We start from the raw sequence: 24861 nt of genomic DNA on the forward strand, positions 1-24861 counted from the left end.
CCTTTAATTCATTATCACAGGCACAGAAAGCAATGTCAACTTCATGAGCTGTGACAATTATTGTGATATAATATAAAATGTTCTCCTAATTATTAACAGAATAGAAGATAAAAAGGCCTTGGAAAGAGATGGCTTAAATTATAAAATCAAGTGTCTTGTAAAACTTGCCCATTTTGGCATGATGTGTTGAGCGTGTGACCATGCTTAATAAATGATTTTTTTAAAATTCTAGCTTCTAAGATGAAAATATAAGGGAAAAATACTTCACAGAAAAATAGAATCTTAGAGCTAACCAGGACTTTGGAAAGAATCTGGTTCAAACTCTTATTCAAGTGTATTTCAGGTTTAAATACTTCAAAATGCTTAGCTGAATAGCTCCTACCTTTAAAAATATGAAATAATATTTTCCTGAGCATATGAATCAGTAGACTGTGGTATGGTGTCTCAAGAGAGCAGTAGGTAGCCATTTTAATATACTTAATCCTTAATTATTTATATAAGTAAAATGTCCTTGGGTGTAGATAATCCACTATGATAGATAAACCAAAAGGGCAATTCAGGAGTCAGTACAAAGGGGCACTAAAAGGTCCTGTTTATTTTCATTTCGATGTGAGTGACCGATTGTCCTGGGAAATCAAAATGAAAAGCAAAATAACTAAACCTTTATTCTTTTTAAAGCAATACTTTCTTTGAAGTCAAGTCCATATCCAACCAGGTGTGGAAATTCCAGCGATATCAGCTGATAATGACATTTCATGACCGGCCAGTCCTACCTCCACCAATGATCATTTTAAGCCACATCTATATAATCATCATGCGTCTCAGTGGCCGCTGTAGGAAGAAAAGAGAGGGGGACCAAGATGAACAGGATCGTGGGTTGAGTATGTACAGGACTCTTTCATTTCTAACCTGCACGAATTCCAAGAGGGTTCTCACTGGGCACCCTCCCAGAAATCTCGCTGAACTACTTAAATTGTGGGAAAACGTAACACCCGAGTCCAACTGCTGTTCTTTGCAGAACGCTTCTCATTTTATGTTGATTTTATTCCAGTTCTGTTAGTTTGTGAGTAATTCGTGTTACTGAAAGCTTGCTCATGAAGAGATTAGAAATCGAGAGAGTTCTTGAGAATGACTTGTCTGTATAAATTCAATGCCCCTTTAAGAATGTTTCCACCTGTTGCATCTCAAAAGGATAGGGAAATAATGCTGCCCACCTGACTCCATCCATAAGACAGATGCAACAGTTTCTCCAGTAACGAGTACTTGGCTTCACTTTGCAAATAGCTGTAATAGTGGTGTTTTGTGTTAAAAAGTGAGCCATTCTGCTCCAGTGGGAAGATGATCGCTGCATACTGCATCCTGTTTGAGTAAAACAATCGGAGTGGCGGGAGAACCGCCTACCAGTGTCGGCCAAAGGAGCTTAATTCCAGTTGGGTTGTGAAATTCGCAATGGCGCAACCCAGTTGATTCTTCGTGGACAGGGCTCGTTTCTCACGTGGCAAACCCTTCTCCCTTCACGCAGAGCTGTTTCTCAGCGACGAGGAGCTGAAGAGGCTGCACGAGTTCGAGGAGCAGTGTGTCCAGGAGCACTTCCAGGAGAAGGAGGACGAGCAGCAGTCGTCCAGCGACGAGCGCATCCGCGTCACTTGTGAGAGGTGAGCCCAGCGCGGGGCCGGGGCCCAGCCGCGGACCGAGGGTGTGCGGGCCACTCCGCCCCATTCTAACAGAGATGCCGATGTTCATATAAATGTTCCCTCCAAGTTCTCTTGTTGGTTCACACTTTGGGTTCTTTACGTGTTTTCTCCCGAAAGAGTGGGAAAGTATCTCGTGTGAAAAGGTGATTGTAAATTGTATATAGAAGTGAATGATGGGGTGTATTGCAAATACCTCAGACCCAAACTAAAGCAAACCAAAAGCCCCTGACACTTCTTGCCCAGCCCCAGAGTGGGAGATTTGACTGCAGGACCCTGCACGAATGAAGAGAAAAATCAGCTGCTGGGCTGTGTAAAGGCTAGGGAAGCAGTCTTTTGACTAGTGGTTACCTTGGTCAAGGATGGTATTCCCCTAGGGACTGACCTGCTCATCCCACCTTAATGTTCTTGTTGCTCCTTTCCCAGAATGCAGAATGAATGAATGAACACGTGTGTGAACCAATCTATGAATGAGCAAATGAAGGCAGGTGAGGGAGAACCAGAAAGGGTGACATTTTCCAACCTTTTCATTATTGCTCCTCCTGCAGCTGAGAACGAGGAACCAGAAAAGGGTAGACAGGAACAATAAAACCACACTATCTGTATTTTTTAATCATATAATTTTTAAGAAACTTTATCACTTAATAAAAGAAATGTAAGCTATTATTATTACTAAGACTGTGATCATTGATAAAACATCGTTCTAAAGAGTTTAACCAACAATGCAGGTAGAAGGATGACACCTACGGGAATTCTAACTTATCATTCTGTCTTTCAGTACTCAGAATTAAAGTTTCTTGTTACAACTACCTGTATATATTGATAAACATAAAGACATTCACCAGAATGTTTCAGCACACCATCCAATCAAGGGCCTCAACCACTGCAATGGAATTTATAATACCCTTGAAGTCTTCCTGCTGTGCACATTCCAGCCAGTGACTCTGCCACAGCCCACAGGCTCCAGTTCTCTGGCCCATCTCCCCTCCTAGCCCTAGTCACCTTGTAATCCAGTCTACCAAATTCAAGGATAATCTGCACCAACTTTTGGCCTTAATAAGGCACATTTTCAAAACTACTTTTAAATGCATCTTTTCTGTTTTAATAGGAACTGCTAAGCTTTCAAGATACAAAAATTATTTCTTCCTGAGAAAGATAAGTTACTCCCATCTTAATAATCTAAAATCTCAATTTTTTAGTTAGACATTAACTTGGATTTAATCACGGCCAGTAATTTACAATGGAAATTGTGCTTTGTTTCACTCTGCTTCTGCCCCATCCCCCTTCCCCAGCATTGTTTGGATTTTTACCGTTCTTGGAGCAAGCCTCCGAGAATGTGGTTATCAGGTCACTACCAAACTGCATTTTCCTCTTGGGGCTTCGTGCACACGTAATAGGAATGAAAGTGTGCTGGGCAGTAAAAACATCTACTTCCCGTTTCTCTTGGCTGAGATCTCCAGGAGCAATCGGAGTACATTCCTGCCCCTCCGGTTCCCTTGTTGACCCTTTCAAGACTGAATCACAGGTGAATATCAGAGACAAATGGAGGAGGAGGTTTGGGGAGAAGGTACTTTTTCTTCACTCTTAACCTCAGGACATCTGAGGTCCTAAGGGTGGAAGAATAGAAATAAAATTCATTATTTTACCTAAATTTGACACCCGTGATAATTTTTTAAATCAAATTTTTGAGTACTCATATATTTCTGCCATTTTAAAAAATCTACTTTATGTGTTGGCTTATTTTCATTTTCCACATCACCATTTGCCATTTGATGATTCTCCTTATCATCCCCGGCACTCTTCTATCTGCAGGGTCTGGTTAGGAGTGAGTCTTCTAACCTCCTAAGATGCGCTTGGCATCAGTCCCTGCTGTTGGCTGGTACCTTTCAAAACCTGAGCCAGCAATTCGCATGACTCAGTCTAACAAACGTGTTCACACAGGAAGTTTACATGCTTGTGCTCCTCCTTGCAGGGTGTTTTGAGGGCTTATGTGCAGGAACCAAATTCATGGCTTTCCCTTAACGTTTAGAGAGTAATATATAAAGTTCTAACAATTTCACCCAACTTCACCATTTCTTGAGATCTAACATTTAGTCTCCCAATCAGAGATTTACATTATGATCCAGTTTTTAATTAATACAGCCTTGAAGCAGGGTATTTGGCCCAAAGCCCCATGCAGCATATCCACTTAGCTGACTTACGGCAATGCACTCAAGGTTTTCCTCCCAAATTTGGACATTCTCTTGCATGCTCTGGGCTCTGAGAGCGGCACCACTAGCCATTTCATTTGACACTGTCAAATCATCAAATTCTGCTTTCTTCCCCCTGTGAATGAATCACGCCCTCCCCCCACCCACCCACACACACACACACTTCTTTCCTTCTCTACCACCAGCACACCAGTACAAGCTAGCATCATTTTCCACCAGGATTCCTGTGGTTGCTTGGAGAGCATCTGAGCTCTCCATAATCATTTCCACTCTTTCAATTCATTGTGCACTCACTAGACTCGAATCCCGTTGCATTGCTCCCCTACAGCCCTCTTTAAAAGTCTTTCAGTGGCTCCCATTGCTCCCAGCTCCAGTGTCACCCTGGACTGTCCTCCCTTCATGCTTGGTTTCCCAGTCTTGTCAGCCTTCTTTCATTTCCTTAAAGTCACCACTCCCTTCCTGCCATAGGGGTTTTTGCACATGTTGTAACCTCTGTCTACGTATCCTTTGGATCTCTGCTCAAATGTCATTTCCTTCTGGAAAACTTCCCTGACTACCTCACACCTTAGACTAGGTCAAGAAGCCTGCACATCTCCACATAGCAAGACCTTGAGTTTTTGAATGAAAGGATAAGTAAAAAGTTCTTGTTCTGACTTGAATGTAAATTTCCATCCTATCCTCAATGAATATCAAATAAGATATCAACTATGCTTCCTCTGGGTTTGTGACTTTGATTTTGCTATTGGCAACCAGGAAGAATTTCAATATACAAATGATTCTGCTACCCATAACTGTCAGGGAGAATCTTTAATATCAGCAACCCCAAAACAACTGGTGGTGTTGAAGGGTGTTATTTCTTTGCTTGAAAGTTTAATATCATGTAACCTAGAGGGCTGGTGGAAGAACATTTTACAAATACATCTGCCAGCACAACCAAAGTAGAATTTGTCAACCTAGATATTTATCATATATATATCATATCATATCATATCATATCATATCATATATAAGCTAATACCTAGTAACATGTATCTTTATCAATCACAACTTGAAGGCCATCTCTGTGTCTCTTAAAAATCCAGGGTTAAGCACATCATTCCTTTTGTGGTTGGTCATCCCTCAGTTCACAGGTTCAAGAGCAATTGAGTTGAAAAGAATCTTTTCTAAAAAAATTTTGTCCAAGTTTCAACTTCCTTTTCTTGAACGATGAGAATTATGTAATCCAGTGTGTTTTCCTTTTTTCCATGGCATCAAGGAAGCTTAGCACCAACTTACTATTTAATTAAAACAGGTATATTATTGGGACGCCTGGGTGGCTCAGTTGGTTGGACGACTGCCTTCGGCTCAGGGCGTGATCCTGGAGTCCTGGGATCGAGTCCCGCATCAGGCTCCCAGCTCCATGGGGAGTCTGCTTTGCTCTCTGACCTTCTCCTCGCTCGTGCTCTCTCTCACTGTCTCTCTCTCTCTCAAATAAATAAATAAAATCTTTAAAAAAAAAAACAGGTATATTATTATAGATTTTTGGAATGCATGATATACATTGCCTCCTTATTACCTCTTCTTCATTCATATCTTCCACTTAAATGAACTTTCATTTTGCATGTATGATATTTTCAAGTATGCAGACTATAATTCATAAATCATACATTTTAAATGCTATTGGTCTTATACTTAAGCATCTATAGATTTTAGACTAGCCAAACCTATAATAGAAGGTTTGGATTCCCCCCAAAACCTCTGGGTCAACTGGTTTCTTGTCATATTTGTGGATCTGGGTTAAGGTATTGGGTTTCCTCTAGGCTTGATTAGGAATGAAGCGATTCATGGTCTTGAGATCTTATTTGGCATCCTTTTCCCAAGTAATCAAGTAGAGATGGTGGTAACAGAGATCATAACAAGAAAGACAAGAAGGAGAGAAATGAGATAGTCAGTAGAAGAAGACCTGAAAGAGAGATGGGCCTCAGAAAGGAGGTGGGTAATTCCTCTGATGTAGAAATTAATAGGAGTCAACGTTGCTTGGATTATGGAGAAAGGGTGGGATTAAATGTGGGAGTTTTAATGTGTCTAGTAAATGACAATCTTGTTCCTTACCTGACCTTTGAGAGCCAATTCAAGGACAGAGGCAGATATCAGGCAGATAGAGATAAAAATAGTATTGGCTTTACTAGTAATAAAGGTGCTAGAGGATGTGGTTCAGTTGTTGCCAAATTCACAGAATTAGCCAGAATTAGCCATAGCCACTCAGTCACAGGCACCTGCAGACCTCTGTTCTCACAGGCAGAATCAGCTTTCCCCACGAAGCTTACCGTATGAACAAAACAAAGTGAGAACCCATGCTTTCTGCAGGCAGCTGGCTCTCAAAGAGAGAGAGAAAAAAGTAAGCTGGTGTCGTGGTCCCCAAATTCCAACCAGAAAATCAGTCCTCCTCAAGAATAAATAAGGGACTGGAGAGAGGCCAAGAGTTTTACACTAATAGAAAGTCCAGACGCATTGGAAGGAATGATAGGAATGGGGAAAGAGTACCCCTAGCAATACTACAGACTTAAAGCCTGTAAGGAGGATTCGAGTTCACCTTTAGGGGAAATGTGATAGGAAAGGAGCTAGCCAAGCGATTGCTCAGCAGGAATATTTAGGATGTAATGAAATGAGCTAATATGACTTTGTATTGGGCCAAGTCAAGGTGACTCCTATGACCTTCATCAGTGACTCTCTACAGCCCCAGGGCAAGAATGCAGTTAGTGAATGAAGCATGGGGCATAGCAAAAGGGAGGCTGTGATCCCAAGAACCAATCAATGGGGATACCACAATGATGTTAGTGTTTGCAAATGGTAGCATAAACATTTTACAGTGCCTCAAGACACCATTTTTCCCTGCCCAGTTGTGGAGTCCTAGTGGCAATAGAGGAAGGAGTCGAGTTGGCACTGTTATATGAAAGTTAGGGAAAGAGAACCTAGGATATTATTAAGAGCTTCAGTGAGGAGTTGACCTGAGTCTTGCCTGAACAGAAAGTGGAATATAGCCAGAAAAGTCCACTGATTTAGATGACTTGAATTCTAGAAACCAAGGAGGTCTGAAGTATGGCCATGTTGGTATATATAATGATGTGGCTTAGAGTTAAGATCCTAGAGAGCTTAACACTCTTTTAGTAAGTCTTCAGTATTTTGTTTATTAAAAACAATGAGAAAGCCAAAAGATTTAAGACTTAAATCTTGTTCTTCATTTAGTCTTTCACATATAAAAACTCGGTAAGTAAGCACAACCAGGTTCCATCTTGAGTGTTCTCACCATAATTACTAAACTTAAAAGGCAACCTCATACAAAGATGGAAATTAAAATAGCTGGATATAAAATTTGGACTGGATGAAACAAGTTTATGATCTGTAGGCCTGGAATAAAATTACAGGGTAAGAATAGTCTTAGAACTCAATATAGAATACCATGGGACCTTGAAACATGGGTTTCTTCAAGTATAAACTGGATCTAGTTGTTCCACTAACATTGTTTTTAGGTTAACATTGAGTTCTATCATTAAGGAAATGTTCCCATATAATTTATAAGATGCCTTACAGGTGAAGAGTAATGATTGCACATGAAAAGATGACGGCACATAAAACAGGTTTTGGTAACTACCATGCTACAAAACTCCAAATATCTAAGTTCTGTCCTTAGGAAATACACAAGAGACTCTTACCATGAGAACATGAATTTCGACCTTATATTTAATATATAAAGAGTCTATGAAACTCCAATAAAGTTATGCCGTCTATCAGTATTCTCTTGGAAGTTACTACAAAGTGCCACACATTTATATATTGTTGTACCTAGTAGTTGAATGAAATGGAAAACTTTATTTACAATACCTTAAAAACAACAAAAAAAACCCCACTGTTTTCATTAAGCTCCTTTCAAGTTTAGTAGTACAATGTCCAAAACCAAATATCTTAAATAACAGATATATGAAAATAACAATGAAAGCATCTGGAGATTTGCAATCACACCCCCTTCACATGGTCATGTTATTGTACACTTGCATAGCATTCATACCTCACAGAGTGCTTTCATTTACACAATTTCACTTAATTGTGTAACACACAACACAACACTATCATGCTACCACTGTTGTTGTTGCTGCCTTTGCTGATGTTGTTTATTGTCACTGGTGGGGACGCCGGAGCACTCCATCCCTAACAAGAATCTGGCCATATCTCAAAGAGAATACTGAAGTTGACAAAATGTTGATCCTTAATAGCCCTTCTTTTTTTCTTGAAAACCAAGTCCTGATATGCAATATCAGTTGCTAAGTTGGTACCCTTATCTCTAACTTTCTGAATTTACAAAACAAGTAGAACTTATACAACCCCAGATTAGGATACTGATTAGAGCATTGGGATGTGGCCTTTTAACAGAAAACCCTGTAGACCAATCTGTACTAATCTCTGACTCAAACAGGTGAGGGAGGGAAATACTACTATTATGAACTAGGATAGATAAAACAAGTTGGGGTCTGGACTCCCAGGGATTTTAGTAGGAGATACACATTAAGTAGGAAAAGGCAGGGCAAATATTGTCGTAAATCAAGAGCAGCTTAAATTCCATTCAAAGACAGGAGAATGATCACGTTGGTCCCAACCAGTTTGTAGATGCCACTTGGTTCTAGTTTCCTCTGATATAAAAGCCTACTCCTCACAAATTGTTCTGAGCTGCCCACTGAAACTTAGAAGTTTGGTAGTTAGGAAAAATGGCCTTCTGGCTCTTCTCAATAATATTCTAAATGGGAGAATTTTTACTGCGAAGTAAATGCTACTGCAGTGTGTGAAATAAAAACCTAGAGAAGCACTTGTGATGGGCTGAGCACTGGGTGTTAGATGCAACTGATGAATTATTGAACAATATATCAAAAGCTAATGATGTACTACTGTCCGTTAGCTAATTGAATTTAAGTTAAAAAAAAAACTAGTGAAGCTATTTATGGATTTACTATATGTAAATCCAAACACAGAAATAATTATGAGAAGCCATGAATCCAAACTGGCAAAAATAGATAGACCTGGTAAGAAATCATCAGTATTTCAGTCTAAGAAAATGCACTTGTATTATAAAAATACTTCATCCAAAGAAATAGTCCCTTTGAGCCAAATACTGTTATACTAGAGTAATAGTTACAAGTGACTTGACCAAATGATTTGAAATACTCAAAGACAAATATTGACCTCTTTTATAAAATCAATATGATTATGAAAAATAAAAGACAATGCAGTCATATTAATCTAATTAAATAATAGTAGAAGTCAGGGCAACAACGTAATTTTATACACAATGACTGGGATCCCTGGCATCACCAAGGCAGCTTTCATTCATCTGGTTCTACAAACATCAGAGATAGCAAGTTCTAGAACAAGTTTTTTCAAACTGAGGTCACCAAATGCCCTGACATTTGGGGTTCTCAAGTTCTAGGAGAATTTCATTTTTCCATTTTGATGATGATGGAATGTTTGTGAAGCAAATTGGAGGATGAATAACAAGATGAAACATAAAGGGAGGATGGGGGACACATTCTGAAAAGTCTTGAGTGTATATAAGGACCAGAAATATTTTTAAAAGATTTTATTTATTTATCTGAGACAGAGAGAGAGAGAGCACAAGCAGTGGGGAGGGAAAGGAAGAAGCAGACTCCCTGCTGAGCAAGGAGCCTGATGTGGGGCTCAATCTCAGGACCCTGAGGTCATGAACTAAGCCAAAGGCAGATGCTTAACTGACTGAGCCACCCAGGCAGCCATAAGGTTTCTTTTTAACATACCCTTGGTACCCATCATTGCAATAAAATTTGGCTTTTAATCTTAAATGTTATGAGAAGCTGCTACTGAGATAGGAGTAGCATGATTGAGTATCTGTGTTATTGTTTTGGATTAGAGTGAGTAGCCATTGGAGGCAAAGAGGTTATTCCTAACAACTAACACTTTTTTCTTTATCAGCCTGGGGTATAACATGAGGTTGTATCTCTTTAAATATTAAGGAAAATTATTAAGACTTCATCCTGCTTATTCCAAAAGTGTCTTCTTTCCCTTCCTATTGTTCCCCTAACTGAGTCAGTTGTAGGAGATCCAGTGCTCTAGCAAAGTCCCTACCTATTTCATCAAAAACCAAGAAGGTGGAGCCAATTTTTGGTTTTTGTTTTCTCTCTATCCTCCTGCCACTTGGCCCTGGAAGTTGTGGAAGTGCAGGCAGAGTGGATTAATTAAAGCCCCAGATTTCTGATTAGATGTTGAAAAGAGGGAGCTCCAGGGTACTGGAAATACCAAGCAGATTATAGAGAGGGAGGAGATTGGGAAAGTAACACTACGAGGTTGCTTATGAACTTTAGAGCTCACCCCCAAACTGTATTTGTATGTGTATGTGTGTGCATGCATGTGTGAGTGTGTGTGTGTGTGTGTGTGTGTGGTTCTGCTCCTTATTAGCATACCTAAAGCACTGAGGGAGACAAAGTGAACAAAAAATGATTGAGTAAGGAACTCCTGGACTCCATACCTCCATAAAACTGGCAAAACTTTCAGAATTAAATTTTTTAGAAAGATGGACATGAACCAATGGCTTGCAATCATTTGTGGAGTGCTTATTCAAGAAACACAGCTGAATCTTTTTTTTTTGAATGAGATTTGTGGCATTTCAATTTATCTAGTCCCATCCCCCACTCCTCATTTCAGTGGCAACCATGAAAATAATAGTCTGAATTCCTGGTACCAGTGGAAGCAAAAAGGACCCCATCCACAAAGAATTGTAATTATCTGTTTTGACTGATCCGGTGATTCCCTGAAAGTTTGGCTCAAAGGCTTGTCTTAATTTCCCCTGGTTTGGAACTAGCCAAGGGCTAAAACTACTAGCCAGAGGTGGAGATGAGGAGAGGGCATTTTTCAAAAACATTTACAGGCAAATGATTTAGTCCCTACTCCCTGAGGTTAAAAAAAAAATAAATAATAGATTTGGGGCAAACAAGACTAACCAAAAAGCTTCAGAGAAAAGGCTGGGAAATGAGATGTCCATAGGGCTTTGAAAATCTCTGACATATTCCTGGGAATCTAGAAGACTTTGTGCATGCATATCGTTGTGTACATTCTCAGAAAATACCTGATAAGAAAGAAAGCTTCCAATTCTAGCTTACCTAAAGGCTCTGTGCAAACAGGAAGTGAAGGCTAAGACAAAGATGCAAACTCTGGTTGAGTGTTGAAGATGTGCATGCACAGAGTCCCTCAGCAAAGTCTAGGAGAATTTTTTCTTCCAAATATTTAAAGAAATCTCTGTTCAATCATCAGCTGACCACTGAGCTAAAAGAACAGGATTTCAGTGACCACACACAACAAAGAATACAGGTTTTACAGGATCATTTTAGAAATATCACTAAATAAGCAACAACTACCACAAAATGAAGCAACAATAATAAACCCTGGGGAGGAGAGAGACTCTGACTTCAAGAATTGCTGTGCTCTATTACTAAAAATGCCCAGTTTTAAGTAAAAGGTCAGGAAAAGAAACAAGACAGTATGGTCCACACCTGGGGAAAAGGCACTCAAAGAAACTGGCCCTAAGAAGTTCCAGATGTTGAACTTTCTGACAAAAACTTTAAATCAGTTACTGTTAACACATTCAAAGAGCTAAAGAAATCCATCACTAAAGATTTATAGGGAGGAGTGAGAATGATGTCTCACCTTATGGAGAATATAAAGAGATAGAAAATATATTTTTAAAAAGAAAGAAGTAGAAGAAGAAGAAGAAGAGGAAGAGGAAGAAGGAGAAAAAGAGGAGGAGGAAAAAGAACAGGAGAGAAGGGGGAGAAGGAGGAAACAGACATTCTGGAATTGTAACGTAAAGGAACTAAAATAAAAATTTTACTAGAGTCTCAAAATCAGATTTGAGCAGGCAGAAGAATCAGTGAACTTGAAGATAAGTCAACTGAGATTATCCAGTCGAAGAAAGAGAAATATAAAAGAATGAACAGAGTCTCAGAGAACTGTGGAACACTGTCAGCATGACAGCATACACATAATGGGAATGCCATAAGGAGACAAAAAAGAAAGTGGGAGAAATTATCTGAAAAAATAAAGGCCAAAAATGTCCCAAATATAAGGAAAAATATTAATCTACACATACAAGAAGTTCAGTGAACTCCAAGCAAAATAAACTCAAAGGCATCCACACTTATTCAAATCATAGTCAAAGTGTTATAAGCCAGAGGAAAAAAATCTTAAAAGCAGCAAGAAGGAAGGAACTCATCACATACAAAACATCCTAAATAAAATTTAAAAACTGACCTCTTATTGGAGCAAGTGGGCAGTGGGATGAAATATTTAAAGTGCTGAAAGAAAAATACTGTCAACCAAGAATACTGTATATAGCAAAATAGTGTTTTAAAAAAATGAAGGAGAAATTAAGAATTTCCTAGATAGAAAAACTGAAAGAATTTTATTTGCTACTAGACCTGCCCTAGGAGAGACACTAAGAAGTTCTTTGGGCAGAAATGAAAGGTCACCAGACAGTAACTAAAATCTACATGAAGAAATAAAGAGCACCAGTGAAGGTAAATACCTACATAAGTATAAAAGACATTATAAATATATTTTTTGTTTGTAACTACTTTTTATTTTCTATATAATTTAAAAAATAACTGCAGAAAGCAATAACTACAAGTCTATACTGATGGGCATAGATCAAATAAAGATGTAATCTGTGACAACAGCATAGAGAAAGAAGTAATAAACTTTATTTTTTTTTAAAGATTTTATTTATTTATTTGAGAGAGAGAGACAGTGAGAGAGAGCACGAGCGAGGAGAAGGTCAGAGAGCGAAGCAGACGCCCCATGGAGCTGGGAGCCTGATGCAGGACTCGATCCCGGGACTCCAGGATCACGCCCTGAGCCGAAGGCAGTCGTCCAACCAACTGCACCACCCAGGCGTCCCAGAAGTAATAAACTTTAAAAGAGCACATTTTTGTATACTATTGAAATTACATTGACATTAATCTGAATTAGATTGTCATAAATTAAGATGTTCATTATAGTCTCTAGGGCAACCACTAAGAAAATAAATAAAATATATAATAAAATAAATGGAAAGGGAATTAAAATGGTACACTAAAAAATGTCTATTTAACACAGAGAGAGGTGGCAATGGAGGAATTGAGCAAAAGAAGGCATAAGATCTGTGGAACACAAACACTAATGATAAGGGTAAATTCTTCCTTATCAGTAATCATATTAAATATAAATGGATTAAACTCTCCAATTAAGACACAAAGACTGTCAGACTGTATATTTTTAAAAACACAATCTAACTGCATTCCCTCTAAAGTTTCATTTCAGATTCAAGACACAATAGTTTGAAAATAAATGGGTGGGACAAGATACTCCACATGAATAGTTATCAAAATTAGTATAGCTGTGGGACACCTAAGTGGCTAGACAGAGATAATAACAACATAAAAGACTTAAATAATACTATATGCCCACTCAACCTAACAGAACACTTCTCAACAACAGCAGGATATACATTCTTTTCAAGAACATATGGAACATTACCCAGGATAGATCATAGACCCTATGTTGGGCCATATAACAAATCTAAACAAATTTTTTAAAGATTGAAATTAATCAAAGTGTGTTCTCTGACCACAGTGAAATGAGATGATAAGTTAATAACAAAAGGACATTTGGAAAACTCAAAAATATATGAAAATTAAACAACACTGTCTTAAATAACCAATGAGTCAAAGAAGAAACCAAAAGGGAAATTAGAATTTGAGGTTGCACAACAGTGTGAATGTACTAAATGCCACTGAAATGTGCATTTTAAAATGGTTAAGATGGTAAATTTTATATTGTATGTATTTTATCACAATTTAAACATTATAAAAAGAAAGAAAATACTTCAAAGTGGATAAAAATGAAAACACAAAATAACAAAAATTTATAGGATGAAGCAAAGGTGGTACTCAAAATAATTATAATACTGAATGCCTGTATTATAAAAGAAGAAAGATCTCAAAGGTACTGAGTCCTGAACTAATGAATAGACAATTATCAAGGTCCCAAACTGATCACTGGGCTGTACAAACACAGGACAGATTTCAAAGGCACTGTCAAGACTTTGAAAATCGAACTGCAACTGGAATCACAGCCCACAAAAGTCATGGTGGAACTTACACCTTGAGCTTAACTAGGTCAACCAGTTGCTAAAAAGAAAAATGTCAACATCTGTCATGGGATTTAAACAAGACTCTGTCACATGATGTAAGATTTGAAATGTCCATGATATAACCTAAAATAACTTAGAATATAAAGAATTCAGAAAAATCTAATTTACTGAAAAAAAAATTTACTAAAAAAAAAAAAAAAAACCAGCAACAACTAATAAATGTCAAGGCCAAAGTAGTTCAGATGTTTGAATTATTTGACAGACTTTAAGGTAACTATTATAAAAATGCTTGAACAAAATTGCAAAGAATGTTGAAACTAATTGAAGTCTCAGGAAAAATGGAAGATATAAAGAAGAACCAATGAAAAGTTTGGAACTGAAAAACATAATAAGTGAAATTAAAATTTCACTGGCTAGGCTCAATAGTATAACAGAAATGACAGAGGAAGGAATCTGGAAACTTGAAGACAAATATGTAGGTAAAAATTACCTAATTTGAGCAAAAAAGAGTAAATAAACTGGGGGGTGGGAAAGGAACCTTTTGGAAATAAATGTGTAATACTGTGCCATCAGAGTCTCAGTAGAAGAGAGAAAGTGTGATGCAGAAAATAATATTTTAAGAAATAATAACTGAAAAATTCCCAAATGGGTGAAAGACATAAATTTACATGTTAAAGGAATTTAGCAAACATTAAACAGGAATAATTCAAGGAGATCCTCACCCTAGTTCATGTTAGAATCCTCTGAAAACAAAGACAAAATTAAAAAAATTACAGCAGTCAGAGAAAAAGGATTTATAACTTATAATGGAACAGCTATTTAAATAAGGGCAGGTTTCTTGTGAGAAACCAAGAAGGCCAGGAGAAAGTAGCATCATGGTTCTAAAGCTGAAAAAATAACTATCAACCCCAAAATTCTATATCCATCAAAAATTCTTCAGGAATGAATATGAAATAAAGACCTTAAATAACTCATTTTAGGAGTTGGGTCCTAAAATATTACTACAAGAAGTTCTTCAGACAGAATAACATATACCAGAGTTAAACTTGGGACATCAGGAATGAAGGAATGTTTGGGTTTTTAATATGTGTCTGTGTAATATCTAAGACAACCAAAGCATGAAGGCATGGACAGAAAATGGACCCATATGGTGGTAATGTTTTTATATCCAATTGAAGTGGTGAAATATAGAAGCTAAGTAGACTGTGAAATGTTACTATCTACTTTGTATTTCTAGATAAACCTCTATAAGATCTACAGTAAATGATATAGTCATTTTCCAACTTATTTCTGAGGCCAGCATGACCGTGACACAAAAAATCAAAGAACTAAAAGAGAAAACTATAGGATAACTAGCCCTTATGACCATAGCTACAAAACTTCACAACAAACATTAGCAAGTTGAGTCTAGCCACAACTGGTAAGATTTATCTTAGGAATGAAAGGATGTTCAATATTTGAAAATCCATGCTATCCACTATAGTAACAGTTTAAAGAAAACATGATAATACCAACTGGTGAAAAAAAATTATTTCCACAAAATTCAACATCCATTCCTGATTTTTTTAAAAATACGGAAGAATATAGTGAATGCTATGAAATGTTTAAACCTGATGATTCACAGACCTGTACCGCTGGGGCAAATAATACAGTACATGTTAATAAAAATAATTCTAAAAAAAGAAAAAGAAAGAATAAAATGAAATTAAGAAAAGAGACAGAAACCTCTCAGAAAACAAGGAACAGAGAGGAACTTCCTCAATCTGATAAATGGCATTTATTTAAAAAAAAAAGCCACAGCTAACATGGTAAAAGACTGAATTGTTTCTCCCTTAAAATTGAGAGCAAGGCAAGGATGTCCACTCTATCACTTCTATTGAACAACATACTGGAAGTCTTAAACTTCCAGAACTTAAACTTCTATAACTCTTCTAAACTTCAAAACTCAATAATGGGGGAGAAAATGACCCAATTTTAAAAATGGGCAAAAGATGAAAATAGACACAACAGAGAAGACTTAGTCTTGGCAAATAAGCCCATAAAAAGATGCTCAAGAGGGGCACCTGGGTGGCTCAGCAGGTTAAGCCTCTGCCTTCAGCTCAGGTCATGATCTCAGGGTTCTGGGATCGAGCCCCACATCGGGCTCTTTGCTCAACAGGAAGACTGCTTCCCCCCTTCTCTCTCTGCCTGCCTCTCTGCCTACTTGTGATCTATCAAATAAATAAAATCTTAAAAAAAAGATGTTCAACATTATTATCTATTAGTGAAACACAAATTAAAACTATGATGAGATTACACACATATTACAATAGTTAAAATAAAAACATACTGACAACACCAAGTGCCAACAAAGACACCGAGCTCATGGAACGCTCTTACACTGCTGGTGGGACTATAAGATGGTACAGCCACTCTGAAAAATAGTTTGGCAGTTTCTTATAAAGCTAATATACTCACTGTGTTCTCTAGGTATGAAATGAAAACTTATTGGTTCAGCCACTATGTTAAACAATATAGAGGTTCCTCAAAAATTTAAAAATAGAACTACCAGATGATCCAGTAATTTCACTCCTGGGTGTATATTCAAAGAAAATGAAAACAGGACATCCAAGAGATAGATGTATTCCTATGTTTATTGAAGCATTACTTGTAATAGCTAAGCTATGGAAACAACCCAAGGGTCCACAACAGATGAATGGATAAAGAAGACATGGTTTACATATACAATGCATATTACTTAGCCATGAGAAACAAAGAAACCCTGCCATCTGTGGCAACATGGATGACCTTGAGGACATTATGCTTAAATAAGTCAAACGGAGAAAGAGAAATGCCATATGAGCTCACGTCTATGTGAGATCAGAAAAAGCTAAAGTGATAAAAACAGAGTAGAATGGTGTCTACCCAGGGATTACCAAGAGAATTGGGGATATGTTGTTTAAGGGTATAAACTTGCAACTTAGTTGAGTAAGTCCTGGAGATCTAATGTACCTCAGAGTGGTTAGAGTAAAAAAAAAAAAAAAAAATACTGTATTATTAACTTAAGCATTACTAAAAGACGAGAGCTTAATTGTTCCCACCATAGAAAATAAAGGATAATTATATGACATTATAAAGGCATTAGCTAATACTACAGTGGTAATCACATTGCCATATGTAAATGTATCAACACATGTGACATCTTGAAGTTACACAATGCTTCAGTGATTCATACGACTGAATGCCAGAAAAAAAGAAAAAGCTGATTTACCATATGAAAATTTCTAAAGGAAAATTTAAAAAGGAAAATATGAAATTAAAAATACGGCATGTGAGAACTATGTCTTTAAGAGCAAATCGCTTAGCCTTAGAATACCTTCGTAGTCTGTGCTATACTGAAAAAATATTTTAATCCCTGCTGAAAGGAAAGTAGAATTAAGACTTAGAAAAGTAAGAAAGTTCATGTTTTGCTACAAGCTCTACAGCAATGACAGATTTCTCTTGTGTGTTTTCCTGCCACTCAGAATGTCAACAGATCTGGGACTCTCATCAAAGTGTTTCCTAGCTAGTCTGTCTTTCTACATCTGAAATGGAAATCACTCTTTTTAGGGATGTCAAGATTTGTGAACCATCTTAAGTAATTGAAGAAGTCACGAAATATGGCTAGCATAGAAGATGGCTTATTATCCATCTCTTTCGTTCATCATTCCAGACATAAGTGACCTTAAATTCATTTATTTCTTACTCCGTTTACGCATACCATAAAAACACAATCCGGGATCCCTGGGTGGCTCAGTGGGGTAAGCCGCTGCCTTCAGCTCAGGTTATGATCCCAGGGTCCTGGGATCAAGTCCTGCATGGGCTTCTTGCTCGGCGGGGAGCCTGCTTCTCTCTCCCCCTCTGCCTGCCTCTCTGCCTGCTTGTGTGCGCTCTCTCTCTCTCTCTCCTTCTCTCTGACAAAGAAATAAATAAAATATTTTTAAAAATTAAAAAAAATTTAAAACTCAATCCAATATCCCTTGATTTCATATAAGCATTGAAATTTTGTCTCCAATGCCGTAGCTGTTAATAGGCTTGAAATAAGCATCTGATCATTTTTCTTAATCTAAGCCACATCGTGAAACCTCGGTTCTTCCACGGTTTCGATTAAGGGAATGGCAGTAGGAAAGGAAGGAGGTTTAGAGACACCCATGGCAGAGTCCCACTGTGGAACTTGGTAGTTTATTCAATGCAGGGCACTGGGGAGCTAGTGAAATAGGGAGGCTGAGGGCAGCAAGAGAGACTTCAGAATCAGATGACTTCTTATTTCTTTATCTTTTTATTTTTTATTTTATTTTTTTACTGAAGTGTGTTTGACACAGTGTGACATTAGTGTGGGTATACAATGGTGATTTGACGGCTCTGTACCTCCTGTTTTGCTCACCACATGTGTAGCTACCAACTGTCATTACACAACACTAGTGTAATACCACTGACTAGACTCCCAATGCTGTACCTTTCATCTCTCCTTGGCCTATTCTATAACCATGGCCCATACCTCCCACAGACCCCTCTTTTCCCTTTTTGCCGATCCTCGTTCCCCCTCCCCTCTGATAACACCAGTTTGTTGTCTGTATTTAGGGGTCTGTTTTTGCTTTATTGTTTGTTCGTTCACATGTTTCTTTTCTTTCTTTTTTTTTTAATTCCACAAATGAATGAATTCATAGAGTATTTTTCTTTCTTTGTCTGACTTATTTCATTGAGCATAATATCCTCTAGGTCCATCCACGCTGTGACAAATAGCAAATTTCCTTTTTAAGTGTGAGTGGCTGGTCATGCTACTATCTGAATTAGGTAACACAAGAAAAACATAGGCAGAGGGTTATAGAAGATTTGAAAGGAGAGCTATTTATCTATATTTTACCAGTATATTTATTTTTCAGAGTTTGGATAGAGTTTGTATTATCTCTCTCTCTCTCTCTCTCCCTCTCTTTTTTAGTTTTTATTTATTTATTTGACAGAGAGAGACCACAGGAGAGGCAGGCATGGGGAGTGGGCAAGCAGGCTCCCTGCTGAGCAGAGAGCCCAGATGTGGGGCTCGACCCAGGACCCTGAGATCATGACCTGAGCCAAAGGCAGAGGCTTAAACCCCTGAGCCACCCAGGCAACATTGCATCATCTCTTAAACTAGTATTTGTTAGAGGATCTCAAGTTCGACTTTAGAGAGGACATTGTGGATTTTAACATCAAAGGAATCCTCGAGAAAAACAGATTTGAAGTGAGCGAGGAGACATGACATTTCACAGAGAAAATCAAATCTTACTTGAAGTCACGTAAATTAGTAGTGAAAGTTCTGTTGGAGGCCGAAATGCAAGAGGAAAGAGAACCCTTAGAAGGTGTAGTGTCTGTGGTACGAAAGTCCAGACTTCTCATACACAGTGAATTTGGTCCTCCTGGTGGCAAATTTCCAGGAAGCCAGACCCTTCCTGCTCAAATGATGTGGTTTCCTAGGGGACATATAAATAGTCTTTTCCCCACACAAAAAAGTTAAGAATAGAAGCCAAAGACCCTCCCACACATCAGAGCACAGCTGTCAATGTGGCCAACAGAAGCACAGCATTGGCAGAAGCAGCTGTGGCGGGATGTAGGGAAGGGTAACCACAGAGGTATCAGGGAGTGAGGAAAGAACAGGAGACATGGTTGGAGAGCAGACACTTAGTGCAGAAAAGAGCAGCTGGAACTCAGGAAGTGGGTAAGAAGAAAGAAAGGAAAACAGGTGGCAGGATTTAGAAGGATATGTAAAGAAGGTAGCAAGGACCTGCTAGAAACAGACTAAGTGCAAACCAGGTGACCCTAGAGACTGCCTGTATGTTTCTAAGACAGGATCAGAAGGTGGGAGAAAACCCAGGCATGACAGAATCAGACCAAAGTATTGGTCTTCATCCAGGGAAGAACTTACTGGAATGGCCCACCGTACCCCTGGTTCAGAGGGCCCAGAGTCTTATCCCCACTGCCCGCCCCCGTCACATCCTGGGGTGCAAATTCAACTTTTATTTATTTATTTTTTAAAATTTATTTATTTATTTGAGAGAGAACACATGCACCTGTGAGTGGGGGAGAGGGAGAGAGAGAATCCCAAGCAGATTCTCCACTGAATGTGAGCCTGAGGAGGGACTTGATGTCAGGACCTGAGATCGTGACCTGAGCCAAAATCGGGAGTCAGACCCTTCAACAGCTGCACCACCCAGGCACCCCAAATCCAACTTTTAGAAGGCAGTGATAGGTCCTAGGCATACCTCACTGCCTCTTAGTGTTAAATTTCAAGGACCAGTTGAAAAAGTTCATCTTGTACATATTCTTGAAATAGAAAACCTAGTCTATTCCAGCAGGCTTTGGTTCAGACAACATTATGGTTTCAAAGTTGTTGCCTGATCTTCTAGGACTTAAAAATATAATTGCAGATATTTATAATCAACCGTGGTCTTTTAAAAAAAAACCATTAAGGGAGTGCTAATTATTAAATATAATGAGCAATTTAAAGCTAGTCATATTCTTCAGATAATTAAATGACCTTTTGTCCCTTAAGTAAACCATCTGATAATCTGTACTTAATTACCAACAATTCCTCTTCTGAATCCCCTGAACTTCAAAGAAGGATTTTAATTAATTTTATCATTATAACCATTAATTGCTGGCAGCTATAATCAAACCTCAAAAACCTAAGGGCTAGTATCTTCTTTTATTCTCAGGGGCAATGTGATATGCCTCTAAGAGACAAAGGCTGAAGCAAATGTTAAAATAGATTGTGTGCATTCAAATGTACACTGTGTACCGCCCCACTGCTTACCAGCCATGTGAACTTGGGCAAATTATTTTCATGATGACTTGATTTCCTCATTAAAATGGGGACGATGATAACAGCAATTACCTCATGAGGCTGTTATTAAGGATTAAACCAGCCTAGAACAGTGCCTCAGTAAGTACTTACTAATGAATACAGAAAACATTTAGAGCCATGGGTGGTAAACAGTACTCACTGTATGTATTGGCCATAATTCTATTACTTTCTGATGTTCCTCACAGTAATTTTTAGTAGTCTGAAGTATGGAGTAGTGTGAAGTTTGAAAACATGCCCAGTGAGCTCCATGATCCTCAAAAGACCAGAAAACAAAGTCACAATGATAACATTATAGCTCTGTTTTTAATACTTAGTTAATCTCAACATAATAATTCTATCCCTTTGTGTTCCCCAGAGTCGAAAACATGTCAATGAGATTGGAAGAAATCAACGAAAGAGAAAATTTTATGAAAACTTCCCTACAGACTGTTGACCTTCGGCTTTCTCAGCTGGAAGAACTGTCTAGCAGAATGGTGAATGCTCTTGAAAATCTCGCAGGAATTGACAAGTCCGACCTGATACAGACCCGGTCCCGAGCTTCTTCCGAATGTGATGCGACTTATCTTCTAAGACAAGGCAGTATCAACAGCGCCGATGGCTACAGCATGTATAGATACCATTTCAATGGTGAGGAGTTGATGTATGAGGATGCTTCTCTCTCCATGCCACCAGGGACAGGATTCAGGAAGAAAGCCTGTTCCTTCCGAATGAAGGAAGAGAAGGAGTCAAAAATGCATCTGGTACCAGAGCGTCAAGGCAGCCTTCACCTTTTATCCAGCACAAGCCCGCCAGCAACACCAGACTGTGGTCAACTTGCGTTAGACAACGTCAAGAACTCTTCAGAGCTGAAATTAGGTCCAGATACTGGGATCGCAGCCGAAGATGATCGAAGGCAGGCCGACTCTGAAAGGGAAGAAACTGTTCCCCCAAGTGTAAATCAGCCAGATGTTATGCATGGACAGAACAAATCAGATTTTCAAAATCCTCAGCTCACAGTGGAAACAACCCAGATAGAAGGCACAATTTCCTATCCCCTGGAAGAAGCAAAGCTGATGCGTTATCACCCTGAGGAAATGTTCAGTACTTATAAAACAACGAAGTCCAGAAGCTTTGTGTATTCCCGTGGACGGCAGCCGGTCAGCGGGGTGAACACCTGCAGCACAGAGTACAGTTCAATCATGGACCCAGCACGCCCCTCGACACTTCAACAGTGGACGACAGAGTGGAAATACCAAGTTCGAAAGATCACACGTTCTCGCAGTACCGACATCCCTTACATTGTGTCGGAAGCGGCCAGGCAAGCCGAGCATACAGAACAATTTGCAGACACCGGAGATGAGAACTGTGTGTCTGAAACAGCCCCTCAGATCTCTCATTTATCTCTAGCCGTCCCTGACAGAACCAAAAAGGAAAACTTACTGTCTGTGAAACCAGACCCAACTCTGGGGTTCCCATCTTTAAGGTCAAAAAGTTTACACGGCCACCCTAGGAAAGCTAAAGCCGGTCAGGACAAACTAGACAGACCTGGACATACCAGCAGTGTAAGTAACTTGGCAGTTGTGTCTGGGATTACAACAGAAGAACAGAAGGCCAGGCAAGAGAAAACTTCCACAGAAACTGCATGTTGTCATGTTCCGCCTCTTTGATCTTTACATCGAAACCACTGATGACTACCATCTTGGTCATCTAAATAGCATCAATTTCTGAAAACACTTTCATTAAAACTGTCTGGCAATGTGGACATAAGATTTAAAATTCAATGCACTAAACGTAAAGTCATATTTCGCTAGCACATGTTAGTAAACTTAGGTTGTTTTTAGTTGGAGTAGGATCAGATGAAAGTGACAATATTCCAGTTGAGATAAATTGCTTAATCTGTAAACAATTCTACAATCTCTTTGTTAGGCAATCTCTAAATTGCTTAATCAGTAAATGATTCTACAACCTCTGTATTTCTCGTTATTTATTTCCACCAAGTAGCCTAAGAAATGCCTTTAGGTGCTGCCAGTAGGTTACCAAAGGAGTAAACAGCTATGTAAAAAGAGAAATTAAAGAGAAAGCAAACGTGGGAAAAAAAAAAAGAAGGCAGAGAAGAAAAACAAAATTGTGAAGTGCAAGAAGTAAGAAGTGGAAAGAAGCCATCGGCATCATATTTTTTTATGGATCTTTGTTTTCTGTTTCAATGTTTTATGTTTTACAATGACACGGTGGAAACAAAAATACACTATCATGTCAAAGATCACACTGTCATCGTCTAGGGTGACGAGGAGTTGTGTTAATGTGTAAAAATAAAGTATCCAATGTGCATTTTCCTGTTGTCATAGAGTCCCCGATAGCAAACACAAATAAATTGTACCTCTGCCTATTCAATGGTTTGTGCAAAGCTGTGGCTAAAACCAGAAAGAAACATCATGAAGGTCGAATTGTTGAGAATCACGGAGACCATTCATGGCTGAGAATACAGGGTCTTAGGCTTCAAATTATAAGTTCAGAAACATTTCAGACTACTGAGCCCCTACCCTCAAGTCAGGGGCCATTCTCTAGAGCCCTTACTACCACCCCTAGCCCCATGACTCTTGACTATACAAACAGGGGCAGAGAGGGGCAGAAAGGGATCTTCTCTGGCTAATGCAGAGGGCACCAACACTCATAGAGGCTAAGAGTTGGTTCCTTACCATCTCACAATGGCATCTCTTGGGAGGACTCAAGGAGTCTGGAAGCACACAGAGAAGGTCAACCTCATGCCTGAAGTTACATGTCTATTACTACTTTAGTGAAGTGCCTCAGGGCGGGAAGCAGGTCAGACAGAAATGGGGATGATTACAAAATAACCACTACACCCATTCTCATGTGAGACTCAGACTGTCACATTGTCATAAACCAGCAAGGGAAGAGAGAGAGAGAGAGAGAGAGAGGGAGAAAGAGAGAGAGATTCCCTGTAGTTATGCTAGTTACATACTTATGTAAGTTATAAAGATAGTGATCAGAAATAGTTAACAACTAAGTAAGACTGAAGTTTTTAATAATCAAGTTCAAATCCCTGAACCGGGGTGAATTGATCAAAAAGCAAAAGATACCATTGCATGGATGATGGGGCTTTGAAATGTAAGAAATGATAACATTTATTTAATAAATAAAGCTACTGCTACATTGAGACTGTTTAATCAATCCTGCTATGTGCGTTATTTGACCCAATGCTTAACCCATTACATTTTACCTCATTCCTAAATCTTTCCTTTTGGTGCCAAGAAACTTTTCAGCCCTTTGCCACGTTTTAGAAAAAAAGGTTTCTCAGAATAACCTGGAGAACCTAAGACAGCTCAACAGAGTGGGTGTGAAGAAGGCAAAGCTATCTTTGCAACTCCCTGTTCTCCATTCCCTTCGAGCTCCCCTCCCCTCTCTCTCTGAGGTCTCTCTTACCTTGCTATGGGACCAAGTCCATTCCCATAAGTCTCATTAGATTTGAGACACCTCCCTCCTGTAGAGGTGTTGGCTAAAAGGAATGTGATACTTTCCTTTAGATACTGGTCTGACAGACCCAAGGAAGTGTGTTATAATGGTGGAATTCCAGAGGCTGGGGCAGGGACTTTCTTGCACACCTGAAATCATGCTATATGTCCACGCACTCTACCATCTCAATACAGCTCAAATATTGAGGCCCTTTAATGTAGGGCTTATGATATTATTATTACTCTGTCATTCTAAGTTTGCTAAATAAGGAGCGGTACATGTTAGGAACTAATATCCAGTTGGATCAAATCTAGCAATATCTAATACAATTAAAATAGGAGCACTGTGTATGTTCAAAGCATTTAATATTAAGTTGTCTTAGTAGGAGTGCCTGGATAGCTCAGTGGGTTAAGCATCTGCCTCCAACTCAGGTCGTGATCCTGGGGTCCTGGGTTTGAGCCCCACATTGGT

The 24861-nt window shown here is 38.7% G+C and overlaps 1 protein-coding gene across 1 annotated transcript in view; it reads left to right on the forward strand.

Annotated features, from left to right (window-relative positions):
• The window catches only part of TRPM1 (transient receptor potential cation channel subfamily M member 1), a 72234-nt gene extending 49640 nt beyond the window's left edge, over positions 1–22594 (forward strand). Inside the window, exons 23-25 of the mRNA XM_044230589.1 lie at positions 679–881; positions 1523–1655; positions 21296–22594. Coding sequence (XP_044086524.1) covers positions 679–881; positions 1523–1655; positions 21296–22586 — 1627 coding nt within the window. The 3' untranslated portion in view covers positions 22587–22594. The remainder of the gene's footprint in view (positions 1–678; positions 882–1522; positions 1656–21295) is intronic.
• Positions 22595–24861: the final 2267 nt, after the last annotated feature.

This window comes from Neovison vison, chromosome 13 (genome assembly GCF_020171115.1).
Source record: "Neovison vison isolate M4711 chromosome 13, ASM_NN_V1, whole genome shotgun sequence".
Lineage (NCBI taxonomy): Eukaryota > Metazoa > Chordata > Mammalia > Carnivora > Mustelidae > Neogale > Neogale vison.